We start from the raw sequence: 24,495 nt of genomic DNA, 5'->3' as shown, positions 1-24,495 counted from the left end.
AAAAAAAAAAAAAAGAGGGAATTTACCTAACAAATGTAATCAATGTAATTTGGTTCTTTATACCCTCAATGAATCCCCAACAATAAAAAAAATAATAATAACATGAAATAATTTTAAAAAATGCATGGAACAATAAGAAAAAGAAAAGAAAAGAAATGGCAATTTGAGGAAGGGGAGTTAAGATGCCCCGTTGTCAATCATGTCAGCTGCCGAACTGATCTAGACTCTGAGCTATAACTGTATGAGCTTCTGGGTTTCTACATGTGTGGCTATTGCTCCCCTGGAAGATGATGCTCAAAATATTTAACAGGTGCACGTAGACACATGTGGACAGGCTAATGTCCGCTCTGCCTTCCTGCCTTCACCTCCTTGTTCCTCAAACTTGTACCCAGCTTCTAGGGCCCAGGGTGAATGTCATCCCACTAGGCAGCCTTCCAGATGCTTTGCCCCACCACTCTGCCCTCTCGTGCTGTACAGGGATTGTATGTTTTGACTCTTTCAGATCAGATACCAGACTTACTGTCTTCCTAGCCCAAGATTTGTGTGCCCATCAAAGTGAGATAAATGCAAAAGTGAAGAAATGCAGGGGCAAGTAACGGACAGGAAAGTAGCTATCTAACAGTTCCCCCAAGGGCCACAGGCTAGTCCCTACCTGTGGATCATCCTCAGAAGCATCCTTTGCCTTGATCGACACGTCCCCACATGGCTCAAAATCTTCAGAATAGTCCAAAGGAGGTTCAATATGGAGCCGCGAGCCAGCTTCTGTTCTGATCTGCACAGATTTCTAGGTACAAAAATTCAGACCATTTCAGATATAGTGGCATGAACATCTTTATTCCTCTAAAGGGCAAGGACCAGCACTAGAGAGGTGGAGCCCAGGACCCAGGATGTAGATTCCACTGGCCATGGGTCTAACACCGGATAGCAGTTGTGTCATGGTGAATGCTGGCCCAGCAGCACCCATCTGCTGGCCAGCACCAGTCTTCACTGCTTCTTACTGTTCAAAGTGTGCTTAGTAGAATTTTTAAAAATAACTTCTTGGTTTGAAATTATTTATCAGTAGACTTTTAGTAGATGTTAAATTTCTCTAAAAGGGCTTTGTGATCAAATTCCTTTGGGAAACCCTGACCCACACATACACACACTATGGATATCTTAAAATGGAACACAGCACAGAACTTGAGACTATGGAAGTAGCGTGCTGGGGCCTCTCTTTCTTCTGGCATTTCTGCGATCATTCTTTGGGAAATAAACTTAGGGCCTGGCCTGACAGACAGCAGGTTACCTCCCAGCGTCCATTTTCTCTTTCTCTTATATCAAGTTTCCAGATGGTGATATGGCATTCTCAGCCTCCCCTGTAGCCAGAACCACATGCAGACATGTCTGGCAAATGAGGTGGGGTGGGAGGCAGAGATGTGCACTGCATCCTCCAGCTGTGCCTTTACAAGGAAGGGGCCAGCCTCCCCATAATCAGCTCCCCTTCCTGCCAGCTGGAACGTGGAGATGGAGGGTGAGCTTCCTGGCACCATGAGAGGAAAGCCACAACTGGAGGATGGCAGGGTAACAAGACCATTAGTGCCTGAGCTCCTGATGACCTCTTGGGCAGGGGTGACTGCTCCCACCTAAGCAGCATCATGTCAGAAACATCAGCTTTCATGCTGCTTAAGCCACTGTGACTTGGGCAGCCAAACCTGTGCCTTAAATCCTGTGGTCGCCAACACCCTAGGCTACAGACCAGGTCTGTGGCCTTTAGGAACCAGACTGGGCCACAGAGAAGGAGGTGAGCAGCAGGCAAGCAAGAGAAACTTCATCTGTATCTACAGCCACTCCTCATCATCTGCATCACTGCCTCAGCTCTGCCTCCTGTCAGTTAAGTGGAGGCATTAGATTCTCATACGACTGCAAAACCTACTGTAAACTGCACATGTGAGGGGTCTAGGTTGTACGTTCTTTATGAGAATTTAATGCCTGATGATCTGAGGTGGAGCTAGGCTTGTTTATATTCCCTGGATCCAGCCGCACCTGAAGCAAACATCCCAGAAACTTTCTCGTTGTTCACACAAGTCAATGTAAATTCCGCTATTTCTGATAGAGTCTTGACCCTCCCTTGCACTCTAAACTCTTCTGCCTCTGCACCTTTGCTCATGCTGTTCTCCCAGTCTTAATGCCATTCTCCCAAATCTTCTCCATACCCACTTCTTCCCTGACCAGCTGTGGTGATACTGCTAGAGCTCTGCCCACCCACATTCTGCCCACTACCTGTTCTGTTGGGTTGGCAATGTGCCCTGTTGGGATGGTGACATTGCTGGGGCTTGCAGCGATGAAAGGCCAAGTGATCAGGTGTGACAATGCTAGTGTCCTGGTAATGGGGACCAGCTTGGTGATACAGGTCATTTGTGATTTATCCTTCCATCCTTGTTCCTGACTGGAATGGAGATGGGTGTTTTGGAGCAGAGCAGCCATCTTAAGAGAATAAGGAAGAAAGCCAACACCAAACATAGCCTGGGGGAAACAGAGGAACCAGGGTTCCTAGTGGTATCATCCACTCGTTTCAGCAGCCACCTCTAAATGCCTGGTTTAGAGAGGGCACAGCAGCAGCAGTCTGTAAGCCACATGGTCCCGCTTCTGGGGCACACAGCTCCCCTTCACCCCAGCTGGTACCACCCTGTGGGTGCTCGCCATTTTGTAGTTATATTACAGTTGCTCATGCCTGGTGAAGGGCCCGAGTTGTAGATTGATTCAATTCCTGGAACTCGACACTTAATCCCTGGGTGACCTTGAACAAGTCACCTAATCTCCGAGTACCAGTTTCCATGTCTGTTAAGATGGCACTCATGAGACCTTCCTTGCAGAGGTGTCACAAGGACGGCATGAAGCGATGCAGGCTGAGCCCTTGGCATGGGGCTCTGGTACACAGCACCTACTCAGATGGCATCCGCTCTACACAGGTGGCCAAACCTCCTCTTGGGTGTTTGTTTTGTTCAATGTGGCCCCTAAAAGCAAGCCGACTATATTATCTGGTAGCAAACTGGAGAGGCTGCCACCCACTCTGAGCCTGGAGGCAAAGCTGGCTGTGCTGGACTCAGGAAGCAGGGCCAGGGATGGATGGAGGTGACCAAGGACCCAGGGTGTGATACACACATCTGCTCAGGTATCCTGCTTACCTTATCCTAGTCCTGGCCCTGTGACTGAGGGATGGAAGAGGACACAAAGTCATGTGTATGGACTTCATGACCTGTCTAAGGGACATTCAAGGGTAATACAGGTCATGCATTTCCCCTGATGCCCTATAGTTAGCACCTTTCACCCCATCAGAGTCAGCTTCCCATATGCTTAGTAAATAAACATAGCTATTATCTTGATGAAGAAAATGATGTCAGAGCCTAATTGCCCTACAGACTCTCAGCAGCTCAGGACAGGTCTGCTTTCTGATCCGAGTTCATGATGTCCTCCCCCACCCCCACCCCCACCAGTGCTTTCCTGCTAGATGCTATACCACTTAATGAGGACCAAGTGCCACCCCAAGCCCTAGGTACATTGGCTCTGTTAGTTCTTATAGCAGCCCCAGGGAAAACCAAGAGACAAGGGTACAAGCCACTTGCCCAAGGCCACACAGCTAGAAAACCACAGAGCCTAATCAGAGGCCTGAGTTTAAACAAGGGATGGGCCAGAATTTACTGTAAAGGGCCAGAGGGCACATATTTTGGTCTCTACTGGGATGTTCAACTGCCCCACTGTAGCTTCAAAGCAGCCCTGGATAATGCCTAAATACATGGGTAGGGCTGTGCTTCAATAACACTTTATTGACAAAAACAGGCTGAGTCTGGATTTGGCCCAAGGCTGTAGTTTGTGGACCAACTCTTATTGTAAATTACCATGCTGGACTGCCCTCAGCAGGCACATTGAAGAAATACGGTGGCCCTTTGGAGAGAGTAGATGGGGGATTAGAGAATTGCTGGAGAATATCTAACAGAGAGAAAGGAGGTTGGGCTGAGCTATAGATCATTCAAGGAAAAGATTTTGGGAAAGAGGGCATAAGGGGCTGATAAAAGGCAGCTGGGGGGTCTCCCTGGGAGAGCAGGGAGGTGGGAGGGGTGCAGAAGGAAAGGACCATTGGGCATGTTCTTCCTTAGGAGATCCATTACTTTGAGGTACCCCTTTGGCTTGAGTGTCCCCTGCTGTGTCTGAGCCCCTCTTACATTCTCCCCATCCGTTGTCCTTCTGACCACCAGCCTTGCTGCCCTGGGTTGCAGCTCCAAGTGTGCCACAGCTTCCTCCCATGGTAGCAGGGTGACAAAATGAAGTGGGGAGCTGCTAGTGGCAGCCCAGGTAGACATTGGGGGGACAGGGAGGGTGGAAGAATTGAGAGATGAAAGAATGATTCCTGTCACATTATTTGAGCTCTTGGCCCAGATCATGCCTGAATGTATGAGACCAAAAGTTGGGTTGAACATAACTCTGCTGGCCTTAGATTGGAATAAAAAATGTGAAGAAGAAATCCAGCATTCTACTTACAAAAATTGGTTCAAAATAGATAAAATATTTAAATCAATAAAATAAACAATAAAACAATAAAAATCCTTGAAGAAAGTGTGGGGAAAAACACTTGAAGATATCAGCCTGGGGAAAGACTTTATGAAGAAGACTTCCATGGCAATTGCAATAACAACAAAAGTGAATAAATTTGACTTAATTAAACTGAAAAGCTTCTGTACAGCTAAGGAAACAACAACCAAAGCAAATAGACAACCTTCAGAATGGGAAAAGATATTTGCATATTATGACTCAAACAAAAGCCTGATAACTAGAATCTAGAGAAAACTCAAATTAATCAACAAAAAAAGACCCAACAATCTCATATATCACTGGGCAAGAGACATGAATAGCACTTTCTTTTCTTTTTTTTTTTTTTTTGGGACAGAGTCTCAAGCTGTAGCCCTGGGTAGAGTGCCGTGGCATCACAATTCACGGCAACATCAAACTCTTGGGCTTAAGCAATTCTCTTGTCTCAGGTTCCCAAGTAGCTGGGACTACAGGCATCCACCACAATTCATGGCTATTTTGTTGTTGTTGTTGCAGTTGTCATTGTTGTTTTAACTGGCCCAGGCTGGGTTCGAACCTGCCAGCCTTGGTGTATGTGGCTGTCACCCTACCCATTGAGCTACGGGTGCCGCCATGAATAGCACTTTCTCTAAGGAAGACAGAAGAATGGCTAACAAACATATGAAAAAATGTTTGTAGTTCCTAATCATCAGAGAAATGCAAATCAAAATCACAGTGAGATATCACCTAACCCCAGTGAGAATGGCGCACATCACAGTCTCAAAGCTACAGGTGCTGGTGTGGATGCGGGGAGAAGGGAACACTTTTACACTACTGGTGGAACTGTACACTAATACAATCGTTTGGGAAGGAAGTATGGAGAATCCTGAAAGAACTCAAATTAGACCTCCCATTTGATCCTGCAATACCATTACTAGGCATCTACCCAGAAGAAAAAAAATCCTTTTATCATAATGCCATTTGCACTGGACTATTTATCACAGCTCAATCTATAATTGCCAAAATGTGGGAACAGCCTAAATGCCACCAACCCAAGAATGGATTAACAAGCTGTGGTATATGGAATATACTATGGAATACTATTCAGCCATTAAAAAAGATGGAGACTTTACATCTTTTGTATTAACCTGGATGGGGGTGGAACACATTCTTCTTAGTAAAGCATCACAAGAGTGGAGAAGTAAAAATTCAATGTATTCAATTCTAATATAAAGGCATAGATGAACTAATACAAGGGGGGGATAGAGGAATGAGGGAACAGGGAGAGGGGAGGAGAGAGGGGAAAGGAGACATGATGTATGGCACACCTCTTGGGGGCAGAACACAATTATAAGAGGCACTTTATCTAAAAAATGCAATCAGTTTAACCTAATTCTTTGTACCCTTGATGAATCCCAAACAATAAAAAAAAAAAAAAAAAGAAAGAACTCCAGCATTCAAGGAGGGTCCTGGCTGTCTGTCTTCTGTAATTTTCCCATCTTCCCTTCCCAGCAGCTTAGCACACACGCTCATACCCTGCCAAGATATCGGGACATGGGTTTGCAGCGGGGACTAATACACTTCATCTGTGAGTCCTTACTGAGCACTGGCTGCATACAAGGTTCTGGAAACACAGCAAGACACACACACAAAATTTTAAAACCAATGCCCTGCCCTCAAGGAGGTCACACAGTACACAATGGAAGAATGTGTTTATGAAGCAACATGTGACAAAGTTAATATGGTCCAGAAAGAGTTCTAACACCGAGTGGGTGCCAGAGAGAGGAATAAATAGTCCCTCCATCTGGTTTACTCTCCCGCCCCCAGCCCCAAGGAGGCTCCTCTGCCCCCACTGGGAGGAGATTTTGCGAGCGGTCCCCACCCACATGAGGCGGCTCACCTCCTCGTGAGAAGCCCAGGCTGGCAGGTTCCAGCCCAGCCCCCAGGCCATGCACACACGCTACCTCCTACCTTCACGCCCTTGCAAAAGATGATGACTATGCTCCTGGCTGGCTCCCTGCTTGGCATGATGCTTTACCCAAGTGGGTGTTTCTAAGCGGCTGCTCTTTCCTGCCTACTTGCAGCACCCAGACCTGGGTAGACCCTTGCAGTATCAATCATGCACCTGAGGAGGATTTCAAAGTCCTGACACCCCCAAACCCATGTTCCCATTTGCCAGCCCAAGGCTAGCTTATTTCATACCTAGCTCACACTCAGCCTGGTTCATGCCCAGTTATCTGTATGTATCTGCTGCTCCTCTCAACAAAGTGTTCTAAGAGGTGTGCATTAAAGCACATTGTCAAGTAGAAAAAAAAAGAGCAAGGCTGGGGGCTGCCCTGTATGGTTGTGCAGGTTGTGCGATATGCAAATGGCTCCCTCTAGAGGTAGGAGAACTCTTAAAAAACCGACAAAGAGGGAGAAGGTCTACCTTACTCGAAACGTTCTTCCTGGATTTATCTGATCTCTTATAAATTGCAGCACTCAACTCTCTGACAGTCTGTGCAGTGCAAGGTCACCGGAAAGGCTGATGCTTTCTGGGTTGTTTCATTTATTGTCCTCAATGCAAGGGTTTCAGAACTCAGAGAGAGGGTAACAAAAGAAAGGAACCACAACGCTTCATTCACATTTTCACTTGTGAGCTTTTCTGAAGGTGTTGAAGCTACCCTGGTCACAATAGGAAACTGGAAATGACAGCTGAGAGAGAGCAAAGCCTCTGCCTTAATAATAGCAATGAACTTTCTTTCGAGACCTTAAAGGGAAGCCCACCCCACAGTAAATCGCTAGAAGGCCAATCCCTTCACTACCAATTTAATGCTAAGAGCTGATGACGTTCATCAAATCTGACAGCATTTTGGTAAAAGACAGCTCTGTTGATTAGGCCGCTGTCCACCCAAGTATTACAAGGCTGAGGAAGCCATAAATCTTAATCCACTGATGGCAGCAGAAAGATCTAAGGCCTAGAGTGGTGAGAGAAAAAGGACAGTATGAGCAAGAGCCCATATATCACCATCAGCCCCTTCCACAGGAACAGTGGAAGCTCAGAAGCCTAGAGGCCCAATGCAGGTGGTGCCACCAGCCTCCTCAAACCTCCTGAACCACAGATCTCAGGAAGGCTTTTATGTGTGATGCTTGTCAGCCTCTTGGCCAGCAGCCAATGCTTGGTGGCTTTGTGACCTTCTGGCCAAGGGATCCTTGGGTCTATGCAACTGAGGCAGCCCCTCTGTCTGAGTAGCTCTACCTGAAATGCTTCCTTGTTGCTGGGCAAGACCAGAGAAGGGAGCTGCCCTTTACTGAAGGAGAATGTATCGGGCTTGGTCAGTAGAAATGGGACATGTGGTTCAAGAGAGCTTCGGGGAGACACCACAGAAATCAGCATGATGGCCTGTAGGAGAGCCGAGAGCATGAGATGGGAGGAGATGCTGACTGTAGGTAAGGTTGCGGCCGCAAATGTTCCAGTGCTCTGTGACCACTGTGTTCCCCCCTGATCTGGCCATGCTCTATGTGAGTATACATGGTGACCATGTGGCCATGCCGGTCCCTCTGGGTGGGTACCGCCCTATAGGAGAAACCCCAAGACTGGGAGGAGTGGTGGTCCCTCTCCTGATGGGGTGGCTTTTGAGAATTGGCCATTGACCATCGGAGCGGCTTCCTTGACCACTCTGTCTACCCCTGGTGACCTCCAAGAGTGGAGGAAACATCCAAAAGGGTCAGGCTGGAAAGATCACCTTCCTCTCTATTCTGTGGACTCAAAACTATTTCTGTGGACTTTCTACCATGGAAAAACTTTCTACTTAACTCCACTTCCTGGGGCCACAGAAAATCATGCCAGTCCTTCTCCCTCCTGACAGCAGGAGCAATACAGTTGGTGCTGGGAGTCTCTTTCCCATCTCCAGCCCCCTTGATGAGAAGCTATGGGAAAGGGGACAGTGCTAGGGCAGGCAGGATGGCATCTGATGACCTGGCCGTCACCTCCAGTCATAGCCTATGAGACAAGAGGTGGTCCAGGCTAACCAGTCAGCACTCTAGGCCATGCCCTGGTAACAAAGACAGGTTGAGAGAGTCAGATTCTCTCTCTTGGAAACTTTCTACAAACCAGTACGGAGGGAGTGGAAAACCCTGCAGTGGAGAAGGCTTGATGGGTCAGGTGAACACTGAACAAGACAACAAGCTCGGGGACAGAAAATGGAGGTGAGAGGAGAGGGGGGCTGTGCCAGGTGGGTAGAGAGAAAAGAGTTGCACACAGCAGCTGGAGACCCAAACATGGTCCCTTCCCGGAGAATCCTCATGTTTGGACTGGAATTCAAACTCCTTCCTGTAATCTTCCAGACCCTGCCTGATCAGCCCCTCCTCCTTACAGCCCTAACCCCCATCTGGCCCTCTCCCACTCTAGCCACCACACATCTCAACCTGTGCCCCCTGCCCACTGCCCTGGCTGTGCCCTACCTGGGACACTCTCCCCCCCAGATCTTCCTGGGGCTGGCTCCAGCTAGTACTTTGGTCTTGGCTGAGACCAGCCCCTTGGAGGTGACCTTGCAGCACACCTTTGCCAAAGTGGACTCTGACTGCAGATGCCGTCCAGCCCCCATTCTCTACCTACTTGTCTGCTCCTGGCCATGTGCTTTCCCACCCCTCTCTGCAAACATAATCTCCAAGAGAGCAGAGCCTGACCAGTCTCACTCACTGCTCTAAACCCAGCACCCATAAGGGTTATAAAGCTGAGTATGTACTTAGTATGTAAGTAATCATGGAATGAATGAATGAGGAAAAGAACACACTGGAATAAAAGCCCCGAGCTCTCCAAGCAAAGCCATCCTCACCATCTGCCCTTGTGTTGATTACCTCTACCGTCACTACTGTTCAGTGACTTTTTCTGTGCCAGGCCCTGCTTGAATTTCTCTACGAACACTAGCTCCCTCACTCCTCATTGACTCCCCGATGAGGCAGGAACATTATCAAGTTACTCTCACAAGCAAGAAAGTGGGCACTGAGGGGTTAAGAGACCACAGTAACCAGTAAGGGGGAGACCATGCAACTAGTAAGGGGTGGAGCTGAGGTTTGAACCTGGGCTGCTGGGTTCCAGGGTCTGTGCTCTAAACCATTACTCTGCACTTGTCTCTCACCTGCTGCCAGGTGTTGCCACCTAAAGCAGCAGACAGCCCCTGCTGACTGTGCTCATTCCCCCTCAGCAGCCCAGGGAGGTTATATTGATGGAGAAACAAAAGCTTAGCAGGTTACTTTGCTCGGCTCCAGAGCCCAGAGCTAGTAAATAGTCCAAAGCCTATCCCCTTCTACGCTCTAGGGGCAGAGAATTCAAATGCTCCAAGAGCCAGGTGGGAAGTGGAAGCAAGAGATAAGGCAACAGCAGCTCAAGCTTGACAATAAATTGCAGCTACCACTTGACCTCACCAGAGGAGCTCTACGCAAACAGGAGGGCTCATGTCCCATCAGAAACAGGGCAGCCATGACTTGACTCTTGCTGCCGGCTGCCTAAGGGGAAGAGGATGGCCCAAAGTGGGTGTCAGATCTTTCCATTTTTCCAGGGAAACAGGAATATATATATGTGTGTGTGTGTGTGTGTGTATATATATATATATTTTTTTTTTTTTTTTTTTTAAGAGACAGAGTCTCACTCTGCAGCCCTCGGTAGGGTACTATCGCATCACAGCTCACAGCAACCTCAAGCTCTTGCGCTTAGGTGATTCTCTTGCCTCGGCATCCCAAGTATCTGGGACTACAGGCACCCGCAATGATGCTCAGCTATTTTTTGTTGCAGTTTGGCCAGGGCTGGGTTTGAAAACTGCCACCCTCGGTATATGGGGCTGGCGCTCTACTCATTGAGCCACAGGCGCTGCCCAGGACTATATAATTTTTTAATATGCATAAAGTCTTTTGAATTCAAATGTTGGCAAGTCACCAAAAAGTCTTTTTTAAAAAAACTGTGTGAGTCCAAAAAATATTTTCTAGAAGCAAGTCTGACCTGTAGACTGCAAGTTATTCACTTCTGGACTCTGCTAGGCCAGCCCTCCTCCTCCCAGTTGAGCAGTCCCCTAGTCTTCAGAGAGGAATCTTAAGGGCAGGAACCGAGCTTTCTTGGATGTTTTTTTTTTTTTTCTAACCCCAGGGCCTTGCACAGTGCCTGGGCCCTGGCAGATGCCAATAAATGTCTGTTAAATTGAAGGATGTTTCTTTTATGACAAGCATCCTAACACACTCCCTACTTCTTAATGCTCCCTGGTTTGTCAGTGTCTCTCAGGTGGTCCCCAAAGGTCCATGTGAACATGGAACAGAGGTCAAGGTCACTCAGCACACATCTCGCTCTCCTTCTAGGGGACCTTTCTGTGTGGCAAAGACCAGAAAATAACCTCATTTCCCAAGCTCCCTGTCAATCAGCCTAGGCTAGGGTGTAATTTAGGTTCAGCCTCACAGGGGAAACAGATTTTGGCTGATTCTGTGTACAGTTGTGGAGGCAACAGGTTTTTTAAACAATGTTCCCCGCTGCATAGCCAGGCTACGGAGCAAGGACCAACTTTTCTTCTAAGTGTTGCTCTAGCAGGCCTGGGCCGGGGTCACTCTGAAGCCAACAGTGTGGCAGTGGCTCCCTGATTCCTGGCTTGCAGCTAAGGGGATGCTTCTTTGTGGGGTTTTTTTTTTTTTTTTGAGACAGTCTCAAGCTGTCACCCTCAGTAGAATGCTATGGCGTCACAGCTCACAGCAGCCTCAGACTCTTGGGCTTAAGTGATTCTCTTGCCTCTCCTCCCAAGTAGCTGGGACTACAGGCGCCCACTGCAACGCCCAGCTAGTTTTTGGTTGTAGTTGTCATCGTTGTTTGGCAGGCGGCATTTGAACCTGCCAGCTCTGTTGTATGTGGCTGGCGCTCTAGTAGCTGGACCTACAGGTGTCAAGCCTTTTTTTTTTCTTTTTTACTGAGACAGAGTCTCACTTTGTTGCCCTTGGTAGAGTACGTGGCATCACAGCTCACAGCAACCTCAAACTCTTGGGCTCAAGCAATTCTTTTGCCTCACTCTCCCTAGTAGCTGTGACTACAGGTGCCCACCATAATGCACAGCTATTTTTTGTTTGTTTGTTTGTTTGTTTGTTTTGTTTAGCAGGCCCAGGCCAGGTTCAAACCCACCAGCCCTCAAGTAGGTGGCTGGCACTCTAACCACTGAGCTATGGGCACCCCTGAGGGGACGCTTCTAGATGTGGACCCCATGCCTTCCTGACTGTCCCAGAGGAAGGCCAGGGCTAAGCAACTATGCTTTCTGGGTGCCAACCTGAAGGCCCAGCCCACTCCTCAGCAAGCCTCCAGGATTTGTAAGTATCTGACTCCTGGCATTGGTTCCTTTCTGCTTAAAATAGCTGAGTGTCTTTGTTGTTAGGTACTGACTGACCCAGACTGATACAGTGTAGAAGGACAATTACAGCCCTCAAGGCATCAGGAAGCCAGGAAATTAGCTATGATTAGGCCCTGTGAAGTGTGGGACCACAAGGAGAGGCTGGAGAAGGATGCTAATTAATCTTAGGCCAAGTCTTTTAAATTGCACAGACTCTGGGGCCAGCCATTAAGCCACAGTCTAAGACACAAATATGGCTCCTGATAATAGAAGGCTCTCAAAACAACTAGAAGAACTGTCTTAAGTGAGAAGTGGAGAAAGGCCTCATTAACGACAAATTAGTATTCATTGCTGGGGACAAAAGGAGGCCTCCAGGCTGTATGCCTTTTAGGCCTTGCTCATCAACGTTCAGATATCGCAGGAAGGCCCTTCTCCATTTAATCAAACACTTGAGAATGCCAGGTGAGGAAACGGAAAGATCACTGGGTTTGCCTCACTGGTCCAGGGTTCAGATCCCACCTTCTCCTCTTCCGTTAGTAGCTTTGTGACTCTGAGAAGTCACCTTACCTCTCTGGGCCTCAGTTTCCTTAGTAGCACAATGAGAACATTTACTGACCCACAGGGTTATAGTAAAAGTGGGCTGGGCCGGAAAGCATTTATAGTAAAGCATTTATAGTAAATAGACACATCCATTTGGTACAGTGTAAAATGTCAGGGCTGGGCGCACCATGGCTTACACCTATAATCCTAACACTCTGAGAGGCCAAGGCAGGTGGAGTGCCTGAGCTCAGGAGTTCCAGACCAGCCTGAACTAGAGAGATCCTGTCTCTAAAAATAGCCAGGCGTTGTGGTGGGTGCCTGTAGTTCCAGCTACTTGGGAGGCTAAGGCAAGAGAATTGCTTGAGCCCAAGAGTTTGAGGTTGTTGTGAGCTATGACGCCATGCCACGGCACTCTACCCAGGGCAAAAGAATGAGACTCTGTTTCAAAACAAACAAACAAAAAAGGCCAAAAAAATCAGGGCTGAGACACACTGGTCTCAGGTAAGTCTCAGGTAAGTTGCAAGTGATTGCAGGTAAGGTATCAAAGACTGTATGACCAAGAGCACAGAAGTTGGGGTGAAAATCTGAGTTTGAGTCTTAATTCTGCCACTTCTTAGTTGTCAACATTGGGAAACTTACTGAACTTTTCTGGGTATCTACTTCCTCTACTTCCTAAAAGGAGGGACACTATGCTAAAATCTACCTATGAAGTCTGCTGTGAGTGCAAATGAGAGGGCTGGAGCAATTACCTAACAGCAAAGAATAGTCCTGTAGTAGCTTAGCCATGCCTGATACCCAGGATAGGTCCTCAGAAATGTAAGCTTCTGACACAAGGAACAATCCCAACTGGCATCTCAGTTTTGTGGGGTAGGGCTCTGTCTTATTCACCTACTGTATCCCTGGCCTCTAACACTATGCCTGGCACATAGCAGGCTCTCAATTAAAAACTGCTGTATGAATGAGTTATCATAATGGAGCCCTGGGTCTGACCTTTTTACACTGCCGAGTAGGGCTGGGACGGCCCCAGCCAGAAGGGAGGACTCATGCAGCAGAGAGGACTCTCCAGAGGCCAGTGCCACCTTCTGAAAGGGCTCCACTACAGTGGCCAGCGACACCCACCTAAGATTTTAAATGCCCTGATTCAGGCTTGGTGTCTGTAGCTCAGCTACTGGAGTTGGTGGGTTTGAACCCAGCCCGGGCCTGCCAAACAACAATGACAACTACAACCAAAAAATAGCTGGGCATTGTGGCAGATGCCTGTAGTCCCAGCTACTTGAGAGGCAGAGGCAAGAGAATCACTTAAGCCCAAGAGTTTGAGGTTGCTGTGAGCTGTGACACAGCAGTCTACCAAGGGTGACATAGTGAGACTCTGTCTCAAAAAAATGAAAATAAAATAAATGCCCTGATTCTTTTTCTGTCCCTACAACAACCCCAGGCTCAGCATGGGCAGGGGTTATAGTTTTGACTCTGTCCTGGTTTCCAGACCTGGTGCCATCCTCTGCGCTGAACTTTGCTGGGGGCTGTCCGTGAATTGCGTCTTAAGGCTTCTTCTGCTTCTCGAAGCAGGGTTCTTCGTCCGTAATCTGCACCAAAGATGAAGGAAGGAAATTTGGTAAAGGACTGATGACAAGCTCACACTGATGGATTATTTTGTGGCTTACATCTAAAATGTACATCAGGCTGGCTCAGGGTGGCTCATGCCTATAATCCTAGCACTCTGGGAGGTCAATGTGCGTGGATTGCTTGAGCTCAGGAGTTCAAGACCAGCCCGAGCAAGAATGAGACCCCATCGCTACTAAAAACAGAAACAAACAAACAAACAAACTAGCCAGGCTTCATGGTGGACACCTATAGTCCCAGCTACTTGGGAGGCTGAGGCAAGAGGATCTCTTGAGCCCAAGAGTTTGAGGTTGCTATGAGCTGTGATCCCACAGCACTCTATCCAGGGTAACAAAGTGAGATTCTGTCTCAAAAAAAAAAAAAAAAAAAGTATGTCAGCATGCCCAGAGTCTTATATATGAGGATATTCACTGCAGCACTGCTTATAGCAGTAATATAACAAACTAAATACTCATAGAAAGAAAACGGGTAAATAAACCCTAGCACATCCATGCTATGGAATAATATGTATAATGAATAGCCAAATCAGGCAGATCTCTAATATATACATACATATAAAAAACAATCTCCAAAATGCAGGAGCAACTCACAGGACAGTATGTATAGTAGGTCCATTTGTGCAAAATAAGGTAGAAGGTGGATATATTGGTTCAATGAATGTATGAATGTGCTGCTGGTGTTCCAAGTACACAGAACCCTATTACCTGCTCCTCCTTGGAACTTGAACCAGGAGAGGCCTAACTCTAACCAGTAGTAGCACTGTGCTACCTCTTCCACCATGAAAAATGAGGAGAGCCAGCTGTTGTGTTCTCTCTTTGCCCTGGGGTCTAGGAAGCTCGTGCTAAATTCCATGTTGAACTGCAGTAGCTCTCCCAGGAAAACATTTTGGGACATCACTTTCTCCTCTTATCTTTTCGTTGTTGTTCTGACTTTTACTAGATAGTAATTCTCTGGAGCAAATCTGTGAAGCAATGAATCAGAGCAACACAGCTCACAGCAACCTCAAACTCTTCAGCGTAAGCGATTCTCTTGCCTCAGCCTCCCAAGTAACTGGGACTACAGGCGCCCGCCACGACAACTGGCTATTTTTTGTTGCTGTTGCAGTTGTCATTGTTGTTTTCGCTGGCCCAGCCAGCCAGGTTTGAACCCACCAGCTTCAATATATGTGGCTGGCGCCCTAAACACTGAGCTACAGGCACCATCTGTCTTTGCATTTTTATTTATTTATTTATTTATTTATTTTTTGAGACAGAGTCCTACTATGTCGCCCTGGGTAGAATGCCATGGTGTCACACCTCACAGCGACCTCAAACTCCGGGGCCCAAGCGATTCTCTTGCCTTAGCCTCCCAAGCAGCTAGGACTACAGATGTCCGCCACAACGCCTGGCTATTTTTTGGTTGCAGTTGTCATTGTTGTTTGGCAGTCCCAGGCTACATTCGAACCTGCCAGCTCCTGTGTATGTGGCTGACGCCCTAACTGTTGAGCTATAGGCACCGAGGCTGACTTTACTTTTTTTTTTTTTTTTAAGTTTTTTTGGCTAGGGCCAGCTTTAAACCCACCACCCCCGGTATATGGGGCTGGCACCATACTCCTTGAGCCACAGGTACCACCCAACTAACTTTACATTTTTTATGGCATTTAGTTTTCCTGGCAAGTCTGCAAGGTGGGCATAGTTATTCTCATTTTATAGAAGAGGAAACTGAATGTCAAGAAGTTGCAGTTGCCTAAGGTCTCAAAGCCTGAATGTGACAGAACAGGGTTCATTCAAATACAGCTCTGCTTGATTCCAAATCCTCTTCTTGTAACTCAGTAGCACACTGACCTCTCACATGAGGTGGGCTGCCTGGAAGAGCGTCTGACACACTCTGGGGATAGGCTCTCTTTTTCCCTAAGAAATTAAAATCCTAGCTCCCCAACTGACTGAATGGACCCCTTACTGGCCAAGGGGACCCCAAAACTGAGTTCCTGATCATGAAGGTTCAGACATACTTCATTATACCTTCTCCCTTTTGGCATTTAGACACAACTGACCAATGTTAATGTTTAAATAAAGATCATTAGACTGCCAAAACAGACTATTTGTGGCAATAAGAAACCACCAAATTATAAATAAGACATATGGCCATGCAAGGCAAGAGTTAAGTCATGCCTTACAATCCACAAAATCAATTTAAACAGGTCTTTTTATTTTTTTGCTAGTGTGGCATCACATATTAAATAACCCCCCCATCTTAACTTAGGCATTCCTTCTTACTGACTTCAAATTTCTAGACAAAGCTTAACTCTCTCAACCAAATGCCAATTAAAGAATGTCTAAATCAAAAACAAGACTCTCTAAGTTCACCTTTGACTTGTAAGCCCCCACTTCAAGATATCCAGCCTTTTCGAACCAAACTAATGTATACTTTCCATGTATTGATTTATGTCTTTCCCTATTAAGTCCTGCCTCCCTGAAATACAGCTGTAATCTGACCACCTCAGGACCACTTGCTTAAGGCTTCTTGGGTTTGTGTATTCCTGATTCACAGTACTTATATTGGCTCAGAGTAAATCTCTTTGAATTATTTTACAGTTTGTTTTTTTCCCATTAACAGTCCCATTTTAAAGATGAGCAAAGGCACAGAGAGATAAAGTGCCCCCCATGGTAACCTGACTCCATGAGCTGTGCCATTTCATTCATTCAACTACCAAATCATTTTGGTGCCTATCCTAGGCCAGACACTGGGTTGGGTGTTTTTCTATTACATTCTCAGGCTTCCTGTGCTTTTCTTATAGGGCACATGAAATTGACTTAAAGTACGCAGGTTATGGGTTAGCTAAATACAGAAATGAAGAGTGGAGTCAAACATTACACAGAGATTAGGTACAAAGTTAAGACATGTCAAATGAAAATCAGATATAAACCAAAATTACCCTAGTAATTTCCTTAAGGTACTGATACTTGAGACACAGGAAATACAAAAGCTAGGAATTTACTGTTATTTTCACCTTTGTCTGAGGCAGTAGAGGCCAAGACTAGTTTATTTATTTATTTTTGTTTTGAGACAGAGTCTCACTCTGTTGCCCTGGCTAAAGTGCCATGACATCATAGCTTACAGCAACATAAAACTCCCAGGCTCAAGAGATCCTCCTGCCTCAGTCTCCTGAGTAGCTGGAACTACAGGTGCCTACCACAATACCCAGCTAATTTTTCATTTTTCTTTTCTTTCTTTCTTTTTTTTTTTTGTGAGACAGAGTCTTACTTTGTCACCCTTGGTAGGGTGCCATGATGTCACAGCTCACAGCAACCTCAAACTCTTGGGCTTAAGTGATTCTCTCGCCTCAGCCTTCCAAGTATCTGAGACTACAGGCATCCACCACAACACTCAGCTATTTTTAGAAATGGGGTCTTGCTCTGGCTCAGTCTGGTCTTGAACTTGTAAGCTCTGGCAATCCACCTGCCTTGGCCTCTCAGAGTGCTAGGAATACAGGAGTGAGCTACTGCACCCAGCCTAATTTTTCTATTTTTAGTAGAGACAAGATCTCACTCTTGCTCAGGCTGGTCTCAAACTCCTGAGCTCAAGCAGTCCACCTGCCTTGGGCTCCCAGACTGCTAGAATTACCAGCATGAGCCACTATGCCTGGCCCCAAAACTAGTTTAAAAAAGAATAAACCAGAATTTCTCTTCCTCACTCTCGCTCTTTCTTTCAGTCCAACCCTGTATGGTTAATGTGTATACCTTATCTACTTAAATGCTATTAAGTTCATGGGCACAAGATGTGCTTGGTCCCTAATTAATTCTAACTAACAGAGCTAGAGAGCCTGCACTCACCACGTGTCCCCTCAGCGTGTGAGGCACTTCTGGAGAAGTCAGCGTGAACGGCTTTCCGTGGTGATGTCTTCAGCTCAGAATTGGCCCCGTTGACATAGACAGAGAAACCCTGCTCCAAGTGCTCCAGTCTCAATTGCATGGGGTCCTTGGTCTTCAAATGCTTTAATATCCTGAAAGAGAAATGATGCTTGCTCCTCATCATATGAGAGTCTGGGTGGCTGCCACCCCCAAGCCAGGAGTGAACTGCTGTTCTTAGGGCAAAGCGTGTCTAATCAGAGGCCGGGGGATGTGTTCCCAGCTGTTTGTCTACAAACAGCCTCTAAGAGGCCCATTACACACGTGGAGAAGCAGCAAGGGGGAGACTATCTGGGGCCCTGCAGGGGAGTTTCTGCTCTCGTTCTAAGGCTCAAACGCACGTTAGCAGAAACAAACACACACGGTCTCTGCCCTGTGGTAGCTGAGGCAGCGTGGAGTCGCATGTGTGTATGCTACCATCATGCAACTTGATTTTCTGAGACGATCCTCTGAAATGATCCCAATTCTATGCAATTGCACGTTGTGTTGATAGTAAAAATTTGTTTGACGTATAACAAAAAATGGCTGAGGGCCTAAGGCTTTGTGAGAGAGATGTCACATAACACATTAGAAAACATTCTTCGTCAGACCAGGCAGAGTAATTTTTTGCTTCAGCGAACATATGTGTTCTCAAACACATATGGTATCTCAAGGGCCATCATTTCGCATCTGATGCAGTTAAAAAAAATGTATCAATGTTTGATTATAGGTGTTTGTTGGAGATTAACAATATGATTACCCTTTGGCTAAAAGAGTCTTTGCATGAGTGTGGCTAGGTCTCTAATTTTAGCTTTCACTGAAGCCCACCCCCATACTTGGAACTTGGCCCTTTATCTGCTTCTGATATTCCTTTGTCATAAACAGCGCACAGCGTTTTCTTCAGTGTGGGCCAGAAATGCTTCCATCTGATGCCAAACCTTCCAGTGTCTTTACAAATGCCTTTACCCACCCCCACATAGACTAGATTTATACAGACCACCAGCCAACACAGCAACAAGTGTGCATCTTCTTTGGTAATCCCATAAGTACCTATAAAATTAGCAAAACTGAATTTTTTTTTTTTGGGGGGCAGGTTTTTGGCCGGGGCTGGGTTTGAACCCGGCCACCTCCGGCATATAGGGCCAGCGCCCTACTCCTTTGAGCCACAGGTGCCGCCCCAGCAAAACTGAAATTTTTAAAAAGAACAGCAATCACATAAAGGCATGTGCTCTGTGCCAAACTCTGTTCTAAATACATATACAGTGGGTACTCATTGTTTGCTGTACGTGTGGCCTAGATAGCTACCATGAGCGCTGAATTAGCAAATATGGAACCCTTGCTTGTAGGGCAAATGCAGATTCAGCTCCTGAGGGTCTCTGGTCATGCTTTCATGAACCAGTCATTGCATAACCTTGTTTTATGTGTGCTTCTGTCTAAAGATACCCTATTACACTACTGATTCATTCGCACTGAACTCGCAGGCAAAAGCACCCCAACGCGTGCCTGGAGAAAGCTTCCCTAACATGTGTGTTTTCTTCCCATGACACATTACCGCCTTCTAGTGCTTAGGCACACTGGGCAGCATTTCAGCACCATGTCTGGGGGCCGGTTTAAACAGTAAAATCATCAATGAGAAACACAAAAATGTGAAAACCGTGGCACTAGGCACGTTTCAGTGAGAGCTGAAAGGAGAGTGTTGCCTTGTTCTACCTCACCTGGGAATGTGTGTCTTAGGTGACTAAAATTTGTTGCTGCTCTGGTCTGCCAATGGCTGAAAGTATTGACCGTGGGGTTATGACAGCGTGTGTGGTGAAATCAGATGGAATCAGTCAGGTCAGGGCCACCATGACACAACTGGTCTGGTCGGTTTAAGTCCGAAGTGACCTTCATCTCCTGTCCCCCATTCTTATTGTTTTATAAATTTAGTTCCTATCTTAAATATGCCTATCTTGAGTAGTTTAGGTATATTGATTTAGGAGATTAACTTTTGAATTGGAAACATTGTAATAATTTAGGAGATTAACTTTTGAATTGGAAATGTCGTAATAGATCACTGGGTTATGCTGATTATTATTTAAAATAAAGGTTAATGTGGTCTTTGCATTGAATTTTTATGTTATAAAGCTGTGATTTTGGAAAAGAACAAAACAGTCTTGGACAGGCTACTCTCACTGTTCTCCAGAATCAGTTACCTTCTGACAAAGCTATCCCTGTCTCTGTATATTGGCTGACAGAGACAGGTGGCTGGACCCTCTTCTTCTGGGTAACAGTTATAGATAAGTTGTAGTGAGTAGGTACATTCACAGATATGGAATCTGAGAATAACAAGGATCAACTGTATTAAGACATTAATCTCTGCAACAACCTTATAGGGTAATTACTTTTATTATCCCCACTTAACAGATGAGACTGAGACACAGAGAGGTTAAGTAACTTGCTCAAAGTCACACAGCCAAGTATGTGACAGGCAAGGATGTAAACTTAGGCAATTTGCCTCCAGAGTCTTCACCACAATGCAAATAACTTCATTATGGTGAGATGATGTTGAAATTGGCAAAACTAGACTTTTCTTTTTCTAACTTTTTTTTTTTGAGACAGAGTTTCACTTTGTTGCCCTTGCTAGAGTGTTATGGAGTCATAGCTCACAGCAATCTCAAGTGATTCTCTTGTCTCAGCCTCCCAAGTAGCTGGGACTACGGGCGCCCGCCACAACACCCAGCTATTTTTTAAAGATGAAGTCTCACGCTGGCTCAAACTGGTCTCGAACCTATGAGATCAGGCAATCCACCTGCCTCGGCATCTCAGAGAGCTAGGATTATAGATATGAGCCACCTCGCCCAGTTCCTAGACTTTTCCTGTAACTCACAGAAGCTTCTTGGAAATAACAGGAAAATATAGAAAATGCTATGTATGGTCTTTGCCTAGTAAGCATATTCTGGCAAAGAAGAGCAAGAAGATGGTTAGTGTTTAGTCATAACAAAACCCTGAAAACAAGCCAACTGTCCAACACCAGGGAAGAGGAAGCTGACATATAATGCAGCAGTTATAATTATGAGGAGTCTATAGAAATAAGGGAGACTGTGATCTGTTCAGTGGCGGGGGGTGGGTCTGAAAAAGGCAGAATAAACGTGGTATGTACCCGGTAAAAGCAAAGTTGGAAAGAAGTGAGTTTCTGGACTCAGAGTAGAAGGTGATAAATGTGAAATGAAATCAGCTGTTCAGGTAAGGCGGTGGCATTGTGGGTGATTTCTTTGTTTACTCTTTAAATATTTCTTTAGCAGCTGATACATCCATCTTTTCAACTATCGTGGCAGGAGCATTTATTACAGACTGCTTATCTCTTACCAGCCTCGGAATCCTGGAGATGCCTGATTGTTGGGCAACAACATATAACAGAAGGAAAACACAAGTAACTAAGAGACAATTTCCAAGACCAGCTCTCCAGGGAGCAAGCAGGAGCCCATGTGGTGGGAAGCCCTGTGGCAGGGCAGGATTGGAAATAGGATCACCAAGCAGAGCCTGCCTCAACTTCTCTCCCCAGCTTTGGAAGCCACGTTAACAGTCACGGCATCCAGTTACCCAGGATCCAGGCCTGGCATTCCACATGTGCCTCTCATTAAACACAATGATTTATGAAAATGGGGATTTATGAAACTGATAAATTAGTAGATAATTATTCAGACTGTGAAAGGAATTGCTAAAGGAACTCCCCTACCACAGCTGAGAGCATCAGTAATATTCAGGTGGCATCAGAGAAAAGTGTGTTTTTTAATTGATAGCCTACTTTGCATAAAAAGCTATCCTAAGTGCAGGGGATTCAGATAAATCAGATTCAGTTCCTGCCCTATCTAAAATCAAGCCCTGCCACCTGCTGCCCTGCCACCCTCTTCTCTCTTCCCGGTTTGAGTTTTTTCAGGGCACATATATCACATCATACTGCCTGACATTGTGCTGTGGCTTTATCTGCGTATTTGTTTATTCTCCCTCCCTCCCCACTGGAATCCGGACCCTTGGGCACAGGAATCTTCCTGTTGGCTTGGGGAACTATGAGGAATGCTCTCCATGCCTATTGAGAACAAGTGGCCCCAAGGAACTCAAGGTCTACCAGGGGACCTGGTTGAGTATCCTAATGCTCACAGCTACCATTTTCCTGCTGCACATCCAGCTATCCCTTCCATTTTACTCCCATGGTATTGACCTTTGGAGTCATCTGTGCAGAGCTCTTTTGCGCAGATGAGGAAATGGAGGCTTCGTGAGTTAGTAGCACAGGGTGTCATGAGGGAGTGTGTTTGACTTGGGACCACATGGTAGAGGCCTAGGGTGGTTGGGAGGAATGTTCCCATCTTGGGTCACCACAGCAGGGCCCCAGATGGTGAGCAGGACCTAGGGAGCATGAAGAGCAGGGCCTGATGCTGACTGGGCTCATGTCTCTGGTCTCTGAGTGGTGTAGCTGCCATGGCATGGGTTGATCCACATGTTCTACCAGCTCTCAGTTATCACAAGGGCTAACTGAGAGGTTTCCTCACAGGTCAGCCTTGGACGTCAACTTGGGGAGAAGGCATGTTTAACATTGAGAGGAGGAGGAGGAGGAGGATGCCTGATTTGGGTGGTGGGCTTACTTACTATGGTCCTTCAAGTGCCTTCTCTCACTTCATCCTTCAATGGTCTTGGGATTTAAGTTCCTCCACTGGCCTGTTTTACCAGAGAGCCAAGGAAGCAGCTGAGCCAGGATTTCAGTTCCAGCCCATAGGAAGCCCCCCACCTAAGTGGAGGGCCTGCATACTCTCCTACCCCATTCTGCTGTATTTTGCCTCTAACACCAGTCATCACACCACAGACGCTCTGAGCAAGGAGCAGGGGAGGGAGCAGCGGCTGCCTTAGAGGTGGTGGCATTTGAGTCCACCCTCAAAGGACAAGGAGGGAGAGGGCAGGGTGCAAGAGTCTGCCATTCCTCCCCAGCACAGGGGTGGCCCACATGATGCCCCTCAGAACAGCACCTGTAGGGATCGATGTGGTGCAGTGAGGACAAAGCTCAGTGCTAAAGGCTCTGCTACTTTCCCAGCGTGGGTGACCTTGGGCAAATCCCTAAGCCTCCCTAGGGCTTTTCCCTCCTGCGCAAAATGAGACGAAGAATGGCTACCCCTGCATGGGCTGTCATCGTGACAATATGGGGCGCTGGGTTAAAGCAGCAGCTCAGAGTGTGACCCATGTGAGGCCACAGTGGTGCTGTTCCCTCTTTCCTTACCTCTGCCTGAACCTGATCTTGGGGCAGATTTTCCAGTAAGTTTCCCTCAAATATCTTTTTTTCAAGGACCAAGTGATAAGACCATCACTGGATTCTTGGACTTTGTCCACCCTCCACAATCTAGAGGTGTCTATTACAGCTCCATCAGAGCCATCTTCAGACACGAGGGTCCTAATCTTCCCAGTCGATCCTCATATCTCAGCCCTTTGATCGTACTGCTTGCTCTTTCATGAATCTTGTCGAGTGTGATTACATCTTTCATGAGCTGAGTGACCAGAATCACTAAGAGCCTGCTGAGACGGACAGCTCGGAGGGTTTGTGCAGGGACAGGTGGGGCTGTCACATCTCCAGAGCCTCCCTTGCCCTCATCTGGTCCCTTCCTGGGGCACGTGATCACTTTCTGCTTCGCCTGGCATGGTTACAGGTGATCTCATGCTTACCCTGCTTCTACCCAGGAAGTTTCTCAAGGGGAAGGGCTGAGTGGTAGATAACTGTCTTTTTGACTACCTGGTATCCATCCTCCCACACCAATCTTCCAAACAATGCCCCTCAAATTTCCTTGGGGTACAGCTTCATTCCTTCTCTTACTCCATGTGGTTTGGGTGGGACTGACTGCACCACTCAACTTAGTAGGGTGGCCACAGAGTGGCCAGTAGGACTAGGCCACCTAACTAGACACGTGGACCAATTGGCTCAGAATGAGAATGGGGCCCAGCCCAGCCAACGGGAGCCTCTCTCAGCACTTCTACTGGAAGTATTCAGAAAGACACACACTCTTCTTTTTGAGGTATAAGTGGGGGCTTCCACTGGCTGTCTTGGCCACTGTGAGGAAAGCACCTATCTAAGAATGACTACAACATGGGAAAACAAGGTAAGAAATGGGGAATAGTTGGTTTTGGTGAAATAATTTAAACACCTGGATCCTGCTATGCCTGAGGCCAGAATATTTGCTGGATTTCTCAATTTCATGAGCCAACAAGTTTCCTAGCTACTTATGCCCATTTACCTTGGCTTGCTTTCTTTTCTTTCTTTCTTTTTTTTTTTTTTTTTTTTTGAGACAGAGTCTCACTGTGCCACCCTCAGTAGAGGAGTGCCATGGCCTTACTGCTTACAGCAACCTCAAGCTCTTGGGCTCAAGAAATCCTTTTGCCTCAGCCTCCCAACAAGAAGCTGGGACTACAGATGCCTGCTACAACACCAGGCTGTTTTTTAGAGCTGGGGTCTCACTCTTGTTCAGGGTGGTCTTGAAATCCCAAGCTCAGGTAACCTGCCTCACACCCCAAATTGTCATTCTCAATAAATGTTTACACTTATATTTCAAAGTATTTTTGTAAGTCAAATTTTATTT

At 46.6% G+C, this 24,495-nt stretch overlaps 1 protein-coding gene across 1 annotated transcript in view; it reads right to left on the bottom strand.

Moving 5' to 3' along the window:
* Window positions 1-24,495, bottom strand: part of KIAA0556 (KIAA0556 ortholog) — a 235,310-nt gene that overhangs the window by 132,913 nt on the left and 77,902 nt on the right. Inside the window, exons 4-6 of the mRNA XM_003795751.3 lie at window positions 17,849-18,018; window positions 13,902-13,999; window positions 653-784 (exon numbers count right to left, since the gene is read on the bottom strand). Of these exons, the coding sequence (XP_003795799.1) occupies window positions 653-784; window positions 13,902-13,999; window positions 17,849-18,018 (400 nt within the window). The remainder of the gene's footprint in view (window positions 1-652; window positions 785-13,901; window positions 14,000-17,848; window positions 18,019-24,495) is intronic.

This window comes from Otolemur garnettii, unplaced genomic scaffold (assembly GCF_000181295.1).
Source record: "Otolemur garnettii isolate 467f Iridium unplaced genomic scaffold, OtoGar3 scaffold00096, whole genome shotgun sequence".
Lineage (NCBI taxonomy): Eukaryota > Metazoa > Chordata > Mammalia > Primates > Galagidae > Otolemur > Otolemur garnettii.
The sequence above is the reverse complement of the archived record's forward strand: the minus strand, read 5'-3'. Positions and strand labels throughout refer to the sequence as shown.